The 21,351-nt window shown below is 34.3% G+C and overlaps 1 protein-coding gene across 1 annotated transcript in view; it reads right to left on the bottom strand.

Annotated features, from left to right (window-relative positions):
- LOC149801336 (ras GTPase-activating-like protein IQGAP1) overlaps window positions 1–21,351 on the bottom strand; it is a 275,437-nt gene that overhangs the window by 144,606 nt on the left and 109,480 nt on the right. The window contains exons 3-4 of the mRNA XM_089955390.1: window positions 10,154–10,310; window positions 5,391–5,468 (exon numbers count right to left, since the gene is read on the bottom strand). Of these exons, the coding sequence (XP_089811516.1) occupies window positions 5,391–5,468; window positions 10,154–10,310 (235 nt within the window). The remainder of the gene's footprint in view (window positions 1–5,390; window positions 5,469–10,153; window positions 10,311–21,351) is intronic.

Here is a 21,351-nt window from a genome sequence, read left to right as displayed (position 1 = left end):
GGAAACCTGTGCATCAACGAGATGAGGCAGGGACAAAGCCCCAATTTCAATAAATATCTCAAATTTTTTAAAAAAGAGATTGTTTACTTCATACTGCTGAAAATAATTCCAGAAAGTCTGCATCATTTCTGCACATTCCAGTTGATTTTTTTTTACCAGAGTTTTAGAAATTATCAAGAATATGTTAATACAAAGTAATAAAACAAAGGTCTATGGGACAGATGCTCTAATGGCCACCCGAAAGCTCCATTAGCCTATAACCCCACAAATATTAGAAAATCTACCTTTTAAACCTAATCACTTCATGAACCACGATTCAATTAAACACCATGCTGAAATAAATGAATGAACAATATAAATGTTAATTTTACATCCATAGTCACTAATCAACTGAATCAATTGGGCTCAATATAAAATAAACGACATAATGCTCACCAAAAATTGTTTTGAATATGTAATATCTTGCATTGATAGTGCATAGTACACGTTCTCAAAAAGACATAGTTGATTTCTTCCTTGTACAACCATTTATCTGAAGTTTAGTCTGATAAACAACAAGCCAATGGCCTGCATGCCAAGCTGTTGATTAAAGAAATGCTGTAAAACACATGACCTTGCCATCCAAGTTAAAAAAGTTGAATGAGTAGGTCAAAGAATTAATTATCTAAGCTTCTTAATGATTCATCCATAAATGAAGAAGATTTCTTTATGGATTTAGGAAATAATAATAATAATAACGATGATGATGATTTTGTACAGCACTTAAATTTTAAGCACTTTACTATATATATATATGTGTGTGTGTGTGTGTGTTTATAGACACACACACACCATTCTCATATATACACAAGATTACAAAAAAAAAACATGACTGGAATTACAACGTACACACACACAAGATTACAACATGGCAGTGGAATTGCAAATAAAGCAGGCTGAAAATAACTGGGTAAGAAACATTGTTAAGCCTGAAAGATTTGCATATTTAAAATGTGGTTGAATGGGATCATGGTATCATCATGTCAAAGTACATGAGGCAATTCATTCCAGGTAGCTGTGCCCTGATCTGCAAAAGCACACTCTTCAGAGAACAGTGGGAATAATGAGAATACGGCTGTCTGAAGAAAAACACAAGTTTCAAGAAGAGGTGCACAAATTGTTGAGGTCAGGTAGAAGGTGCAGAGCAGGGGGGGAAGTGCTCCGTTCTTGGTAATCTAAGGAGGATCTGGGCAGTGACTGTTTGAAGCTTCTGCAATAGATATTGAAATTAATGACACAGAAGAGAATTACCAAAAAAAAGTTGCAAATGGCGCAGATACATCTCAGATACAAATATGCAGCCTTGCCTGTGCTGATGACGTATTGGTATAATGAAAGACAACTGTCAAGAGTGACACCTAGGTTTCATAATATTTGTTTTTAAATTAAATGTTGGTGTTGCCAATACGAATTGCTTAAGGTAAAGGACAGAAATGAGAAAGTCACTGTCAGGTGACCAGAACAGCTCGATTTATCACCATTCATTTGTAGCTTGTTATATACGTCATCTACGATATCAGAAATGCACATCTCTATGCCATAGATGGTAGCATCAACTTCAGTAGGTTAAAAAGATTTGTATATTTGGGTTTTATTGGCATGCAGTGTAAGTTGTTGTTGTTGTTGTGGGGTTTAACGCCATTTTTCAGCACACGATAGGCTATACATGGCAGCCAGTATTAATGGTGGAGGACGAACCTGGAAAACCTTGGGAAGAACCACAGATCCACGAGAAGCTACTGGCAGGCTTTCTCACATACCCACATTGGCCAAATCCTAGACTCGAACCCATGCAGACAGAGGTGAGATGGCAGTGATCCGTAACAGAGAGCGCTTTAGACCACGCGGGGCCCCACAGTGGTAAGACATCAGATGATGCTCCATGACACTTGAAAAGGGCCACAATAGACATGAACTGGACTGGAAGCTTTTTCATTTTATGGACACAATTTGTGTTCTTTCATAAGGCTGTATCCTGAACACCAAATACATGCTGCAGACACTGAAGTAATATATCACAGTGTATTATGTCAGATGCTGCAATAAGTCAATTATGGCAAGAATTGAAACACTAGCAAAACCCCACAATTTACAAAGTGCTTGAAGAGGTGGAAGGTGATTCAGGTAAACATGCAATTCACAGCTCACCATGCAGATTTGTTGCAATTTTCAAGGCTAGTCAGCTTGCTATGTATCATAAAAGAGGGATTGAGATTACCCAGCATGCACCACAAATGCTGATATGCCACATATGATCCCCAAAGAGTTTAAAGGATGTCAGGAACAAAAACACTGTTAATAGTACATTATATGTCTGTCCTTTGCTTTATATTCCACTATACATGTAACGGAAACTTTAATTCCAGAACAAATTATCTTTTAGTCACAAGTGGCTTTGACCGCACCCCCGATTCTTTCTAACAGGAAGTGCTAGCCATCAACAATGTTTTGATCCAAGTACATGATTTAGAACAAAGTTATTGTATGGAGACCATTTATCTAGTCAAAATGGCTTTGACCTTTTACCTTATCGCAATGAACCAATAGGTGTTATTCCTTATCCCAAGTGCAAACCTTCCACAAAGTTTGGTAACTACAAAGCTTGAGAACTCAAATTACTGCACAGAAACCATTGTTTCTTCTTTCAAAATCAATAGGGTTCTTTCTAAACACATGTGCAAGCCATCCACAAAGTCTGGCAACAGTAGATGGTAGAAAATTGAGATGTAGTGATGCTGCCAGAAGTTTTCTTAAGAGGAGAAGCCTGGTCACCAACACTTACCCCCAGACAGGGGTGGGTCATCAGGGCGAGAGGGTAAATGATACTGAATGGTAGCCGATGGGTGACAATATTATTAGGGCCTGAAAATTTCACTTTTGCCTCACTGGTCCAGGACATGTAGAATCCTAAATTGCCTAGGTCCACGTTAACCAGACACCAGTCAAAGCAAAAGATCTGACATTCAAATATTTACTACAGTGCATCACCACAATGAAAGACAGGACATTTTTTTAAAATTTATGCCTACTCAGAATTCGGACTACTTAATTGCTTATTAAATCATAGAAATAATGTACTAACAATATTATTTTTAAATTTTCAAATCATAGGATCATTCCATCTATTGTCGGATCCTATTTGAATCTCAGTGCTGCAATTAACTAAAACTTCAAGTCTAAATGTTCCCAAAATAAAAGATATCAAACACCCAAACAAGATAGAACACATTTTCCATTTAAAGCTTGTTCAGTTAAATAGATCAGAAAACACCCATAAAATTAATCTGTATGCAGTCACTAGCCTCAAAAGTAGCAGTTTACTTGGCCAACAATCTGAGTTCTCTCTGACCTTTCACACCCCATTTTAAATATTATAAATTTTTTTTATGTCAAAGTATCTCAAATGGGGTAGGAAAGATGAAAGAAAACTTTAATCGCTCTGCATCAAATGTACTTTGCCTTGGCTCACAGAGTGTACAGATGTGACAAATGCCATGCTTTCTCAGAAAGCGAGCAGTTCATGTGCTGTGGTCTCATCAGGACAGAAATCAACTTGTCCTGGTCCATCTGACATGGTGAATAATTCTGTGTGTATGCTAGGTTTTGAAAAGGCTCAGGTAATCAAGGACTTGGTGATGGCGAAAGAGTTTTTTTTTTTAAACATCCACATCCGGACCTGTGCAAGTAATATGCTGTTTGCTTGCTTGATATGCTATCAATGGATCAGTTATAAAGTTGGATATGATTTTGAATAAGGCACTTGACCGATGGACTGACCCTGAGTATACCATACATGCTGAAACAAAATTACGAATGAATGCTTCTCATTATGATCAATCCATGGCCAAGTCTTTTCCCACAGATCCTGTAAATCCGAAATTTATTTTTGTATAGTAATTTCCATCATTTTTGGACTTGGGACATTTAAAGCCCTGCTGTGCAACACATCTCATAGCAGATGAATTCCCTGTGGTTGATTCTTGCCTTCCTCCCTCCATACATAAACAAACTCACAGAATCTAGATCGGAACATACGGTAATCTGATATTATTGATGCTTAGTGTTAGCTATGGTCAAGAACTGTCAAACATCTGATTGACGAAAATCAAGGTTATCAGTGGACTGAATGCTCAATTTGCAGATATTCTGTCAAATTGTACAACTAGTCACTATCGATCAACTTCTGTTTGCATCAGTGCACATTAATGGCTCTTTTCATATGTTTTATGGATTAAAAAGCTTCAAATAAAAATTAAAAAACTAAATGTTAAAGATATAACAGGCTAGTGCTGCTTAGATATAACTTGTCCGCAGCTAAAAATATTTGGTCCCAGACCTAGAACCACCATATTTATCAGGCCCTGATTATAAGGTACAGAAACACCTAATTTAAAACAAGCATTTAATGATTTTGTGTCTTTTATATGACAATAAACTTATGAAGTATCTCTATACATAATTGTTGCTAAGCTAGTAAACATTCTTTTTTGTTTCTGATCACTCTCCTTTAAAAAAAACTTTGCTAACTGAAAATAATTTACTAATCACACATAAACATACATGTAAATCTGTACCAGTGATTGACTGATTCAGATGTTTGCTCATAGGCCTTTAAATCTCTATCAATGCTGTAAAAAAAATATCAAAATATCTTATGGAAAAAATCCTTTTGATCTGTGGTTAACCTTTTCTTGGAGTAGTGTGAAGTTTGCATTGAGAATTGAATGCCCTTTCAAAATCAGCTTTTAATAAAGACAGAACTGTTGCAATTATGGCCAGTCTAAATAGATTCAGGAACTGGCTTTCAGTATATAAATCATAAATATAAGAATACACATAATGAAATCAAGAATTTGGGAACAAAGGGCTAAAAATTGTGGTGAATTTTGTTTTGTCCAGTAAGTAGCCACCTGACCTAAAATCAAAATTGGCATTTTGTGCTCCATCTCTTATGAGGCTATAATAACAATACACCACCATGGTGCATGACACAGTGGACTTGCATCTGGGTATGGCCTATCTTGGGATAACCTTTATGGGAAGGACCACTTTACCGTGTATTTTCGCTTATGAGTCGAATCAAACTGCAAACAACAAAGATCCTGATCTGACTTAGCATAATGTGCCTATAGATTATGGTCTATGTTGTTTGTTCTACTAAATTACTCCTAACAATCCAAGTAGACTCAAATCTGCTGGCGCACTATGTGACTGCAGATCTGGGTCTGTGCAGTTTGCAGATAACTCATAAGCGAGTAAAAACTGTAATTTTCAAAAATATTTACTGTTCTATCCAGGAATGCTCTGAAGCCCGGAGTAACTGAACTTTAGTTATTGTTTGATTTACTTACTGTAGGCAGACCTATCTCCTCCATTGCTGTTAACCAGTGGTTTATGTTATCTGTGTGGCGAAAATGTAAACCTCGAGCCTGAAATTAAAAACAAACACAAATTACTAGATGAATGGCAAACAATTTGCTCATGCAAATGTATCAGCACATCTCCCACATCCCAGCCATAGTCTATAATACCAGTAATAATAAAAAAAATAAAAAGTGCATAACAACTAAAAATATGTAAATAAAATGATTGGTCAACATCGATATCTTCTGACAATAAACATAATATTTAAAAAGTTTTTGATGTACACCAATGGCAACAGCAAGAGTAGTTGTATTCACAAAATTCTGTCATATGTTGGTTTCTGATGGCAAGTCAAAATGGGTAATAACTTGCAAAAATCATCAGAGCTCAAAGTTCTGTCAACATGCATATCTTTAGACGATGATTAAAATATATACGAAGTTTCACAGCAATCTAAAAGAAACTCCAGCAAAGGTTATGTTCCAAAAATATGATCTCAAATTGCATCCATCGGCAGAAAGAGCATACAAATCTGAAGAAAAAAACCCTGCAAAAGCAGTGATTTATCTACATACACAACTGTGATTCGTCTACAAGCCCAACTGCAATGTATCTATATGAACAAACTCCAATGATGACCAAATGAAGAGGTGCAATGTTTTATGGTGAACTGGTGAAAAATGAGAGACGTTGCATTGGAAATATTGTCATAAACTTCATCAGGCTCCAAATCAAAATGGGCAATAACTTACAATAAAGGAATTGATGCTCTACTGGGCCAAAAGAATTTCCAGGAATTCAAGACAATTTCTTACATTTAACTGCTGAGTGTTGATGCCCATATCATTTTCTAAGTGTCATGGTGATCCACTTAAGACCATTAAGTCTAGTTGCATTCACATGATTTTGTCATAAAGTAAATAATGTCTACAAGTTCTTATGTCACTTGTTGAGGCTCGAAATAAACAGTAACACAAGAAAGAGTGAAAAAAAAAAACAAGCTTTTACAATTACAATAATTTATTTCCCCAGAAAAATCTGTAAAAATGAAGAAATAAATATATGAACTTACGGTTTTATAGAATCAAATCCAAAAATAATCCAAAAGTAATCCAAGAATAAAAATTTAGTAGTCCTAATAACAAAATGTTCTAATGATTTCACGTTCGAATCCTGACGAAGAATCCAAGATGGAAGGCGATGACGTATGCTACAATCTGTATTGTTGAAGTCTACAGTTCCTTGTAGAAACAAGAATTATCAATCCTGTTTCTGACAGCTGAATAAATTTTTTATTTAAAAAAACTGTCTTCGTTCCACAATATTACCACAATATTACATGAGCACATGTATTTTCCAAAAAATAACAGAATTAATCCTTTTGAATCCAAGTAATTTGAAATAACTCCAAACCAAGTAATTTGAAATAACTCCAAACAGTAACTCTAAAAAAGTATCATCTCTAGTGAATAAATTTACATTACAATATCATGTAATGAAAAATATTTAAACAATTAAAACTGACAAAAAATTAAACTGAAATAAATATATATTAAATCAGATATAATTAAATCATATATACATAACAAAGCCACAAAGGACAATAACTCTTATCAAAGTATTGAGAATACAGATAGCTTCAGTTATTTCAGGTAATACTATGTTAAACAAGATCTAAGAAATTAGCATCAACATGTGAAATACAGATAATCACGTTTCTTTTCCAACGATCATAAACATTACAATTTTCAGACAAGTTAGACAAAATATTTTAAGCAATCACCTTCATGGAGTTTTTTTCTATTGATACTCTATTGTTTAAAGTGCTACATAGACACAACAACTGTCAAACTATATCAAAGGAGCTAGCCACTATTTCCTCTCAGGATAAGAATTTCAGACAAAATATTTGCCCTAGTAACTATCATTTCATTCAAAACTGCAGAGATAGCAATGTTAACTTTGTGTCAACTTTGCCTTTTGTCAAGTTGTCGTCATCTCTACCTCTTCTCGGGCCAATGAATGCTTTCATATCACGAAGAGAATATCAACATTCTGTTCAACGAGCAACGTAAAATAGTTTAAGCATAGAAATTTGTTCTTTATATCAAATGTTGTCACAAGATCCCGCAGGGATAACTTGTTTGAGAAAAGAAATGGAAACTGCACCCTACTTCCAGCATTTACATCAGACTAGCAATCAGCAATTTTTTACTCAAAATCACTCACTGGTATCTTCTTCATCATCACTCTCTCAGCTCCAATAATCTGATATAGTTTGTAACTTAAAAATAATTATTATTGTCCAATCACTGGCCAGTATTTGCTGAATGAAATTGTTGTCTGAAGATGAACCATTTTGGAAATCAGCCATTTTGGTTTTCTATATAACGTGTATTTTAAATGCCCATTTGTAAATCCTCCTCGATGCAAGGTTCAAACTAGTGCAGAATGGCACATTCAGTCCTGTAACAAGCAATCAAATTTAGTTTAGCAACCATTCATGTCAAGCAGAAAAACCCAGATGTATCAAGAGCTGGCAACGTGCCTGATAATGCTGATAGTAACCTATTTTTGAAGTTAGTCTTTTCCAAAGAGAAATTTGTAAAACAAAATGATTGAAACAAAGAAACACTTTAATATATTCATGTGTGTGTGTGTGTGTGTGTATATATATACACACACACACACACACATAAATACATACAATTTGATTAAAAGATATAGAGCAATGGTTCCTTTAAGTGACTATTGTAAACATTCTAAATTTTGACTATTCTGCACCCACTGTCCCCAATTTGCTCACTAATCCACCATATTCATCAAGCTGAGAAGGAAGTGATTTCACCTAGAAAATGTGAGCTTATTCAATATTAAAGAGATTATAACTTATGATAATAATATTATATTATACATGCACTACATTTTGTCAAATGATCCCTTCCTGCCATCTTGCCTCAAATCATTTCCAGTTCACTACTTGTCATGCTGGGCAAAGTTTTACATAAATTTTACTCATCTTAAATGTTACCCAATCTGCTTAAAGTGTCATTGGAGGAGGATCCTGAAAAAGTGACTTGCCCTTCCTCAGGTCCACTCATAAATACATGCTGATGAGTGAAATTTTCAGCTGATGAGTGAAATTTTCAAGCCCCGTGCACAAAGAGGACTCGTAGAGTAATATGTCTCATTTTGGTCGACCAATTTTTCTTTAATAAACTAGAAATGACCAGGCAATTAACTTTGTCGATCACTTGTATGATGAATCCTAACTCAAATATTTCCTTTGAAAAAGTCCTGTGATACCTAAATACTACTTACAATTAACAACACACAGAAGTTATAATTGTCCCTCATTCAATTAATTTCTTTTCTCTCAGGAATTATCGCTCTAATCATCTTTCTAATGTACGATGATAGGTTGCCGAATATATGCCACTTTTAGCCAGGATGCAATTCAAATCCTACAGGTTTTAGATTTAAACATTTATGTAAGTATGTGCCCCATCAACCTCAAATTTCAAGTTAGTTTATCATCAGAATTCTGAAAATGAAAGTAATTTTATTATACAGTATCTTCACAAATAATTTGGAGCTATGATATAATCCTCAATGTGAAACCATACATGCCAAACCCGAATGAGGTGTAAGTGTAATTTTCACTACTACAAGTGGCAAACAAGCATAATCTGAGAACAAAGTTGTTAGGTTTAACAACATTTTTCAGCACAAGATAGGCTATACATGGTGGCCAGTATAAATGGAGGAAGAGCCCGTAGAAAACAATGGAAAGAACCATCGACACACGAGAAGCTACCGGCAAGCTTTCTCACATATTCACATTGGCCGAACCCAAGAGAAAAAAGTGTGATCTTTATATTACATAATTACAGTAGACTGCATGAAAAATGTACATTTATTTTTTCTAATTATTTATTTTATTTTATTCTTTTTTTTTAATTTTTAAATGTACCTGGATCTGCAGCAGGTAAAAATTCTTTGCAAAATCCATGTGGATTAGAGCCAGAACACAAACACAAAACATACTGACAAATTATTAATATTCAACACTCGGCTATTCTACATGTCTAACTTTTGCTGAATGATTGTGAAGTCCACGCATTCTTTGGTGATCAATCAGAGGCTGTATTACATCACTCCCATATTCTTCTTTTCATATCTGTAAAGCAGTGTTGCTTTGTCCTTTTTCTGATCAGACATGTTTTTAAGTTTCAAAAGATCCATCTGCTCTAACAATTTTCATCCACAAAATCCTGTTTCACTAAACATCTGGGCACCATTTTCTTTAAAAGTACAGATTGTCCACTAACCATTTTGATTATGAAGACAAACTTTCAAATTAAAGAAACTGGGTCATATACAGTTGCTATAAATGGAAAAAAAGGAAAGTACATGAAGGTTTCAAATGGACAAATTATCTCTTATGATATTCTTAGGCTCCAGTCTTTCTTTCTAGAATATTCTCAAATATATATGATGAGTGGGATTACGGAGATGATAATAAAAATGACTTAACTTTTTATTGCTTTGTTATTTTATTTTTTAATGTACTGGAATAGCAAGTGTAAGATGTAATAAGATGAGGAAAAAAGCATAATAATTATACCAAAAGTGTAACGGCTGGCATGTATGCTGAACATTCAGCGCAATTAAGGTCACAATAGATTCACTAGCACACATACAGAGTTTGATCATTATAAGTACAAAAAAATGAATACTTTGACGATACCTTATATCTACTTTGCTCTTTGTCGTATATTTTTTTGAGCAACACTTTCTGTGGGCAGAAGAAGTGAGCAAGCATGGCAAGGTAGACTCCATTACGCAAACCCTCTTCCAATTCTGTTGTGGGAGGTAGTTCTTCATTGATGCAGGCTTCAATCCATCTGAAATGACATATACAAAAAGGGTTTAATATCTTCCAAGGCTGTTCACTTCTGGCATGGTCTATCTCCACAACTGAAATGTTTTATAAGAATATAACAGAATTCTCTGACTGTCAGGATCTTTATCCTAAGACTTCTCAGAAAGGCATTATGATAATCTTCCATAGTTATTTAAGTGCCAAGTGTTGAAACCATCTCCCATGTTCATGACCAATACAATTTTCAAATTAACCGCAGTGGCAGCCATATTGGATATAAGATCAGCACTATTTTAATGTAGGACAAACCAGACACCATATATAGACTTTTTGTTGCAGAAACATGTTATAACCATCCATTCAGGAAAGTTTCATTATGTTCACTGAAAAGACGACCATTCTATGCACATCCCAGGCCAGGTGCACGAGTGAATTGTGTCAGTGACAATTCTCCACTAATTAGAAGGATGTATTAGCATCGAATGGATGGTGGATGTTAGGCAAGAAAAAGAATACAGCTGCACAATAGTGACATGTAAGTTACTGCAGCTAATAATAGAAAATTCAAGAAAATATTACTTCTCATTAAATGTTTACAATGGGTCTCAACCTGAGGGCCGAATGAGTGCATTTTTGATGGCCAAAGGACCATACCACCTTTGTTATCTCTCATGACAACTTGTTACGCCAATTATTTTTCAAGACTGTGATTGTAGTTTAAGGGTCCTAGCCACCATTTTCAAAATAAAATGATCGATATAGCAAGGTTTCATTTACCTATTTTGATTATGATTGTCTTGATGTTCAACAAATAGAGGCCAAGCTTTCATGTACTTTCCAATTTAAATACTTCCAGAAAAAAGAATCCAAAAAATAAAATTTAGACTCATTTGGTCACAACAAAACGAACACCTTGACATCAAGTGTTTAGAAGCCCGACTGACTAATTTCTCTACAGACAATGGTTATAGTCAAATATGGCGCAAAAAAAAGATCCCCATATGAAGGTCATGTGATCACCTTCCAGAACAGTTTAGAAGCTATTTACATGTCTAAGGTCAAATATTCCAGTACAGCCTCGATCTCACTCTATTTATCCCACAATAAAAATAAATTTAATACAAGAAGTTGTTTACTTGATTCTCAATCAAGGTCAGGAACAAGGTCAGCAAAAAGATACAAAGTTCTATTTTTAGGTGTTTTCTACAAAACAGTCAGGCCCAACTAATTTCTTGGAAGTATCAAATTCCAGTAAACAAAATTACATTACTTAACATGCAATGAAATAAAAATAAAAAGATTTTAAAACTTATAAGCAATTAAATTAAATCAATACACACACACACACACACACACACACACATACATATATATATACACACACACACACACACACACACAAACACACAAATAATACTATCATTCTCTCTGTAGAGTACGAATTAAAAATTCTCTAACCTGTATGATAGTATTATTTGCATTAAAATATTAATTCTGCCTGCTATTATCAAGCATTATTCAATAGGAATTCAGGGATAGCACTTTCTGTTCTGTCTGGTGTGTGCGAGTGTGTGTGTATGTATGTATGTATGTATGTATGTATGTATGTATGTATGTATGTGTATATATATATATATATATATATATATACACACACACACACACACAATTAATCTGGATGTAGTGACAAGATTTTCATATCAGAAAGGAACTGCAAAAAGGCATTCAATAATGAGACTTAAATATATATTTTTTTATCAAGCAAGAACTGCAAACCTTACTTTAACATGTTTTTTTTTTTTTTTCAAACAGCTGACAAATGGGCAATATGGGTCTATGGAGTACTGATAGTCTTTACAAATACAGTAACCTATTGGGAAGTTAGGTTGACGGTATAAGTACAGTGGAACCTGTCTTGAAAGGCCACCATTTCTGCCAAAACATAATGGTCTCTCATGACAGGTGGTCTCTCATAACAGGTTATAACACTATATAATCTCTAAATCTGTACATGGAGAACCTGATCTCTCAAGACAGGTGGTCTCTCAAGACAGGTTTTACTGTAATATAATTTGTTCCACCTTCCATTTTTAGGGAATTTTTTTGAAAAAACAAGAACGAACATCTCTTTTAGATCAATATAGCCAACAACAATGCTAACAAACTGCAATATGGCATTAAAATGTACTGTTAGCTCACAGTGGGCTTTATTCTTTCTTCTTTTTACCTCTTAAATTTCCCAAATTAACTCATTTATGTACAGATCCATCTAACTGCAAGGGCCCCAGGCCGTGCTTTGGAAATGGTAAATGTCAAGAGAAAGGGACATGTGTCTCCTGCATGAAACGAAAGTCTGGCAAGCATAATTACCTTGTGCTAATTTTACCTGTGATGGATTTTGTTGATCTTCAATGTTATTTACAACTTGCCCTCTCTACTTACATACAAAAAGTACAAGACACTGATGGTGAGTTGTCTTATTTGTCTTAACACATTAAGCCCTGGTGACGAGCTTAAGTGGCATGAGGTAGTAGCCTACTGCCAAGCTCTGTAGCGTCAAGGTCATGTAAGATACACTAAAGTGCGTGGTATTATAAAAAGGTAGGCTATGTGGCTCTACAATTATAACAAATAATCTGGAAGTTATAGTTGCACTACAAAATACAGTGGGAAAAACCTAATTTTTTGGACCCAATTTTTTTCTACCCAAAATTCGCCCATGTCAGAATCCAATTTTGTGTCAGGATTTTAGATTTATTGGTCTCAGATCTAAGGCAGACCGGTATGACAGACAGATGAACCTTTGCAAAAAGTAGGATAAGATGGGCATTTGGAATAAAGAGTGGTCTCGATACAAAAATAATGGCTCAGCCAAACAGCCAATGAAAAATTATGTTTCTAACACAACTAGGCAGTATGTTATTGGAAGGTCACCTGGAAGTTGGTGTTTTGGGATGTATTCTGAAATAGCTTTCAAAAATGTGCTTACTACTTGAATTTCAAACGAAAACGACAAAAACCTCCAGGGGTTAATGCGTTAAAAAGGTGTACAAGCATATTAACCTCATCAAAATTAGAACAATTCAAACTGTTAAAGATGTTTTGGGTGCATTCAGAATCAGTCTTAAACAAGCAATCTAAAGGAAAACAAATATCCATAGTAGGAAAAACCCAACACAGCATATCTGGTTTGATTATGTGTGATTCTGGTTATCAGAAGTACAAAAAAAAGGAAAGGTTTTTATCAAGAAAAAAAAAGGAACTCAAAATTTGAAATAAAGTAAATGTCAAAATCAGACTCACTCAGCAGAATTTTGAACTTGTCTGTGATGGCTAAAAAGAATGTTTATTAAGCTCTGGATATCACTAGCTCATCACTGACCAATATCGTAAATTCACTATGTTTAATAGGGTACTAATTTCTATGAATTTTAAGAAGCAATGAACAATTATCCATCTATGGAAACAATACAACTCTTCCTGATTCAATTAATTTAACTACAAACCAACCAAAAATCATTTTTTGAAAAACCACGAAAATTGATACCCACACAGTATCTCCGATAATGAACTTCCGAGTCTTGCTTATTGACTGATGTTACGATTCATTGACAACAACATTTTGCCACTATAGCTGAAAACACAAAAATAACAGTGTTTTCACATTACGAAAAACATCTTTAACACACATAAATTACAATTCCATTACAAAATCTTCAGATTACAATTGTGGACCCACATAAATGTAACATGTGAAAAAAAATATCATAAGTACTCGCTTATAAGTTTAGTCCAACCGCAAATTGCACAGACCCAGATCTGTCATTGCATAATGTACTGGCAGATCTGAGTCTGTAGCTTGTCAGGAGTAATCAGCAGAACAAACAGCACAGACCCTGATCTGCAGGCACATCATGCAATGGCTAATCAAGATCTGCATGCAGTTGGATCCGACTTCTAAATGAGTATATACTGTACATTGTATCAGGTACCTACAGAACACCGAACTGATATTTCACTAAATATTCTATATGACCTGTGGATGATAAAAGTCATTTTATAATCAAAAGCAGCCAAAAAATAAAGTGCACTGAAATTTATATTTACATCTAATGAATAGCATCTACTATACATGTTTTGAACATTAAAAGGATAATTCTGAGACTAACCCTTAAAAAATAACTTATTCTAACTTAAAGTGTTACATAATGGACTTACAGAGGACGTACAGGCCACCTATCAGTGATTCACAATTTGAACATGTAACTGTGTCAAATGTTAGTGTATGCAAGTACATAGCTCTATTGAGATAGTACACTACAACTTGTAAACCTGCTTGTTATGCAGAATCAAGTATGGATCCCATTTTTTCTAAATGAAAAAGCACAAGTGTTCTAATTGCTCAACAGTAAACTCTGATAATGTATATCACTCTTCTGATCATTCCAAATAGTAATCAGTGCACAAAAAATTGGAATTTTTGTCATTAAATTCACAAATTTGATTGAAAAATGATATATTTTATATGCTTTTCCTGATGAAAAAAAGATATTTTCCACATGCAATACCGGACAAAACATCAGTCAATGAATATGTTGGAATATGCCTTCTGGGACAACAATGTATAAAAGAAGTCTTGTCATATGCAATTTGGGTATTAAGTTTATCTTTCAATTGGGTTGGAATGTAATCATAATAAATGTGATATGATCTCAATCTCTTTTATTCATACATGAAAAGAAGCAACTGACTGTCACACTGATGCCCACAAACGTTTTTGCGAGAACGTAATTACAAACTTACTAAGTAGTTTAACATGCTCTCTGTTGACAACAGTTAAGAACTTGTTAATAGTATATCAAAGGTTCTGACATCACATTAATACATTGGTGCAGATCTGCATTTCCTGTTAAAAAAACTACAGACAAGTGTAAAGTTTTTGCCTGCGGCAAATGTGTGGATTGCTCATTAAACTTTGCCATGATAACTGTGTTTATTAGCAAGTTGGCGTGAGTTGAATGCCATTTTTCAGCACATGACACACTATACTGACAACCATTGTATCTGTTGGAAGAAGCCAAGGAAAACCCTAGGAAGAACCACTGACCCAACGAAGCTAATGGCAAGCTTTCCCACCCACCTACATTGACTGAGCCCAAAACTCAGACCATCACAGGTGAGATGTCAGTGATTTGTAAAGGTCAGAACCTTAGACCACTCAGCCTCCCATGGCCCCTTCGATCAAGCTGATTTAAAATTACTATCTTGCAGAATTGACTATGGATGTATTTTGAGCTGTCCGTTTACAAATTATGAAGCTTTAGTTCATTTGTGCTTACAATGGATTGATGTGGTTTCAAGTGGGGCAACTCAAATTTCACTGATGGCACAAATTCTTCAAGTACTTAAGATGGCTTTGTGAGTACTGCATGTCAACAGGATTTATATTAAAAGTCGTCAATTTATTAACTTTATCCAACTTTTTAAAATCTAGCATCCGTTAATATTAAAATCCATTAAATGACTATTGGTCTAAGACAATTGAGGTCACAATTCTCCTGTTTTCAACAAAGTTGCTAGCAGCAAACATTCACCCTAACCTGAAGCCCACTGTCATCCAAAACTGTGTTTCCCTTGCTATCTTGCAACCTCCTATGCTGCAGTAGATGATATGGACTGTACTGCTTGCAAGTTTGCAAGGGAGAGGTGTGTGTGTGTGTGTGTGTGTGATTTGGATTTTTAACATAGCTCTAAAAAAAATTAAATCATATTGCTATGATGTCTGCAGTTTGGCAGTTTATAGTGATGTCGAGCACTGGGGTATCATGCCACAGACATGTAACATGATGTCCCACCCAGTCACATTATCCTAACACCAGGCTGACCAGTCCTAACAAACCTTAATGCTGAGCGCCTAGCGAGGCAGCTGTTAGTACCATTATTTAAGTCTTTGGTATTACTCTGCCAGGATTTGAACTTGCAACCTTCTGCATCCAAGGTGGATGCTCTAACCACTAGGCCACCAAAGTGGTCAGAGGTGTATAAAACTTCACCTATATTTCACTTGCAAAGCTAGTTACATGTGGTAGTATAAAATGTTCATGCAAAGGACTGTTTCAATGAAACAAACCAGATTTGATTTAAACAAAATTTGTTTGCTTTTGTCAGTTGTTATGTATATTTGATATAATTTATATTTGGTTTATTTTAATTGTTTGTAAGTTTTAAAATCTTTTTATTTTTAATTTCATTACATGTCAAAGTAATGTAATTTTGTTTACTACGAATTTGATATTTTCCAGAAATTAGTTTGAGCTGACTGTTTAATCGTGAACACCGAACTTTGTATCTTTTGAAGACCTAGTTCCTGGCCTTGACTGAGAATCAAGTAAGCAACTTCTTTTTTTTAAATTCAATTTTAATGTGTGAATGATATTAGTGAAATCAAGGCTGTACTGGAAAACGTGACCTTAGACATGTAGATACCTTCTAAATCACTCTGGAATGTGATCACATGACCCTCATACGGGTATCTATTCTGCACATTATTTGTCAGTATAACCTTTGTTTATAGAGAAATAATCTCAGTTGGGCTTCTAAACACTGGGACGTAAGGTGTTTGTTTTGTTGTGACTAGTTTGGAGTTATATTTTAATTTTTATTCAAATTATTTGGATTCTAAAAATTCTTTTTCCTGGAAATATTTGAGTGCCCATATAGAATTCTTGGACAAAGACATTTCTTTAAATTTTATTTGGAAATTCAAAACACCGGAACATTACTGTCTGTGGAATAACAAAGAATGTCGCCACTACAGCACAATACTGACTAAAGTATATGTCATCACCTTCCATTTTGGATTTTTCGTCGGGACTCAAACTTAAATTCATTAGAACATTTCATTACTAGGACTTCTAGAATTTAATTCGTGGATTATTCTTGTATTATTTTTGGATTTGGCAAGTTCTTATTTTTTCATTTTTAAAGTGTTTTTCCAGTTAAATAAATTATTTGTTAACCTTTTCAAAGCTTGTTTTCACTCCTTCTTTTGTTACTGTTTATTAGAGCCTATAAATAAGTAACATAAGACAGTAAACTAGTCTCAAGTCAAAGATTTACTGAAAAATCCAATCAACAAAAGATGTTACTATGCTTTTCAAAGATTCATAACTTCCAACAGATTTATTGATTGCACAATAATAAAACTGAACACACTTGATAAAAAATACTATTTTTTTTTTAAAGTTTAAAAGACTTCCAACTTTGAAGAACCTAAGGTATCAAAACTATAATAAAGCATTCTCTGTGTATGAAATGTGATACGAGGACATGAACACAAATTCACTGCCACACAATGAGGACATATGCGGAAATGGAGTGCGGTACTGGCTAGTCAAAACTGTGATCCTCTCACCTATTTATTATATAAAATTTTATTTCCTAGCCTGTTCTGATGCCATCTACATTTTACTTGTATTTTGACCAACTCCATAATAAAATACATTTATTCCTTTGTGATCTAGCTGCAGAAAAGATATTTTTGTCCAAAATCAGTGTGCAAGGTATATGCAAAATGCATTTTACAAGCAAGGTGCAAACAGTTACTTATAATAGATGTAGTCAACCTTCAGTCCAATATGATTTATACCTGTCCTCTTGACTCTTCGAAAGTATTTACCTCGAACAATTATAATCTAGCTGAGGATTATTTCCTCCCTTAAAACCTAACAGATTTCAAACTAAACCTTATTCCATCAGTGAAAACTTTTTTTAATTTGGAAAAACAAAATCATTGGCAAGCACAGTGTTCAAAAAATACTTTTATTTTAAGCTGGAGCTGCCGATTGTACATTATAAAGTGCATAGTTGTGATGCAGATGCTCCCGCAGGTAAAAAAAAGAAGGTCAATACATATGTACTGTATACAACCTGCAAAATACAACTGATATAACCGGTAAAATAATGGGGATGAAAGTATCCCATTTCTATTCATTTACATATTTTCGAAAATCAGGCCACACATACACACCCTACCCCCGAAGAGCGAGTTTCCGGTCAGTCGACCACATGTTTTCCACTGCTGACCCTAGCACTCATAATTTTAAAACTAGTGTGACAGGAAATGTGCAATTTTGTTTTGCCTCATCCAGCAAAACAGAGTACACAGGGTCATTGCTGATTTCTAACATATGGGTGAAATGAATTCTCTCTCCAGTCTGAACTGGGTGAAGTTGGGAAAACAGGGACAAGTGTGAGTAGAAATTTCAAAATTAATGATGTTCACTTGAAACTTGTTTTGTAATATTTTTTCAAGGCAATGGTTCATATACCGATGAAATGCTTTTAAAACATTATAAAAATATGCAAACTTTTATTACTCTGCTTTACCTCAGTTGTTTTTGTATAATATGGACACTGTATAAAATGGCAACCTTAAAAGTTAGTTGAAAACTGGCACCCAAGCCCATATCAGAAGTCATTTTATCTCTTGTTTGAATATTTTAAGCAATTAATCATTTTCTAAGTAACTGACCTGAATATGTCCAATTAGCCAAAATTCACTTCAGATTGAGCAACAATATTTCAACTTTTCACTTTTTTTTATCTCCAGATTATTTGAATCTTTGGCAGGAATTCCGTAGATAGGAAAGTAGTCTATGGCATTGTGATCATCAAATAAGAACTAAAATAGACTTCAAAGCCCAAAACTTATTCAAACTTTCTACCTTCCTCTTTGAAGGAAAAACTGTTACAAAAGTTCTAACTTTATTTTGATTTTAATACATTATATTATTTAAAACAAATAAGCACAACATGTAAAATCTGTGACTGGTTTCTCTTTATTCTGTCTGAATTCAAATAATTGTTTATGTGATTAAACCTCATTGGTTTCTATGAGATCATCATTGACACATAACTCATGGCATGAATCACTTGTTTTTGAATTTGTCATTACTGTCCATACAAAATAGTTCTAAATTCAATGATTATTTGTATGAACCTACATTAATTCAAAACTTCATAATATTTAATCAATTATACATGTTTAAAGAAAAATAAAACTATTTCTTTATGCATTTCTAATGCATCATACTGAAATGAAGGATGGATGGGTGTGGCATGAAATGAAGGCAAGCCTACAGCCAGAAGGTAACTTTCAACACAATGACAATAAAAAATAGTTTAAACCTTTTCATAAACCTATCAATAGAAGGTGACAACTTCCTTATTTCTAAGTATACAAAAGCCTGTTTGTAAAGAAAACTATAAAAAAAAAAGCACAAGTCAGTCCCTTTGTGGGCAGGAGTCCTTGTGTACTGTTGTTGTTGTTGTTATAGGGTTTAACGCCATTTTTCAGCACAAGATAGGCTATACATGGCGGCCAGTATTAATGGTGGAGGAAGAACCCGGGGAAAACCCCAGAAAGAACCACCGACCCACAAGAATCTACCAGCAAGCTTTGTCACATATCCACATTGGCTGAGCCCGGGACTCTAACCCACGCAGACAGAGGTGAGATGGCAGTGATCGGAACGGTGAGCGCTTTTGTGATTGCAGATATGGGTCTGTGCAGTTTGCAGTTGAACTCATCTTATAAGCTAGTATATATGGTATTATTATATGCTCATTTTTTTCTCTGTTAACTTTACATTGTCAGAATTGTTCAGTATTTTACGATACTGAACTTACGTGCACTTCATATTGCACTCATGTGTGCCCAATAGTGTATTAGGAACTACATTGTAAACAAATCATGCACACATGCGTAGTAGATGCTTTACATTTTGGTTGATTAAATTTGTTTCTGAATGAACTAAAGCCGATGTTTCATGGACTGCCACATACCAGCTGCTTTGTCACATTCCATGTAAACCTTTTTGATACAATGTTTCGGATTTAGGTTAGCGACAGATGCCAGACAGGTAATGAAATTCCTGGGTCTCTACAAATAACATGCAAGTGACAAGACAAACTGTCTTCTTTAGCTGGTAATAAGAATGGCAAAAAATATGCTTACAGTTTTACATCCTGAATTTCCTAAAAATGTACTTTCTTAGTTCTGCAAATCCAAATTACATGAGCCATGTCATGGGTTCTCAAGCATGATTACACATTTTGAAATTGTAATGTAATTTCGACTATATTCCAAGTGCAATTAAATCCTCCTTACTGCGCTCAAAATGAAATAAACATTAAATTCCATAGCATATTTTTGCTAATTGCAATTGAAAGATATCTTATTTTTCCCACATTATGATTTCAAATATTCAATGACATAACAGAAACACTTGCAGATGTCAACACACTTTTCCCTCGCTGCTTCAATGCGATGTATTTCATGTAGAATTGGCAGATAAATCCAATCCATAATAACGAAAATTTTGTAGATTTGACAAAAATAACAAAATCTATTCATTCCAGATCAGATGGAAAAATTATTGCAATGCGCATTCATTCACAATATGTCTCCAAATTTCAATTTTAAGTAGACCAAAACTCATTTTCTTTCGAAAGTCATGTCTAGCGCACAAGTAAGTTCAAATTTACCTGGGCAGAGTTATGTGCGCATTAATAATGTTGTTGTTGTGTAATGATGAATCTGCGCTTCTATATTTAGTTTGGAATATGGCATACATTCAGTTACTTTCTTTCGTGCAGTGTACTTTTGATTACATAATTAAGCCTTAGGTAGAATAAGAAAATGAGCATATAAAAAAAGGTTACTGCATTTGTATGGGTAAATACGAACATGTTTTGTTGGATGGATATACTGCACTCCCAAGGTTGTACAGTATTTCCATCCAAAAAACTCATTCACTATTTTCCCATACAATGCAGTAACCTATGAATTCTGCTAACCAAATAGCATATTAGTTTTGTTTTGTAATTTCATAAAGTTATTCTTTTAAATATTTCATTTTATAAGACATCCGTTTCAGTTTCCTGTGACAATTACACAACAAACCAATAATAAACAATAAAGTTATAACGATTTCATTCTACAATCAGCAACACCACCAATCAATGTTATTACCTGAGGCATAATTATGCACATTTCACAC

The sequence above is a fragment of the Sinohyriopsis cumingii genome, chromosome 4 (assembly GCF_028554795.1).
Source record: "Sinohyriopsis cumingii isolate HCF-2022 chromosome 4, ASM2855479v2, whole genome shotgun sequence".
Lineage (NCBI taxonomy): Eukaryota > Metazoa > Mollusca > Bivalvia > Unionida > Unionidae > Sinohyriopsis > Sinohyriopsis cumingii.
The sequence above is the reverse complement of the archived record's forward strand: the minus strand, read 5'-3'. Positions and strand labels throughout refer to the sequence as shown.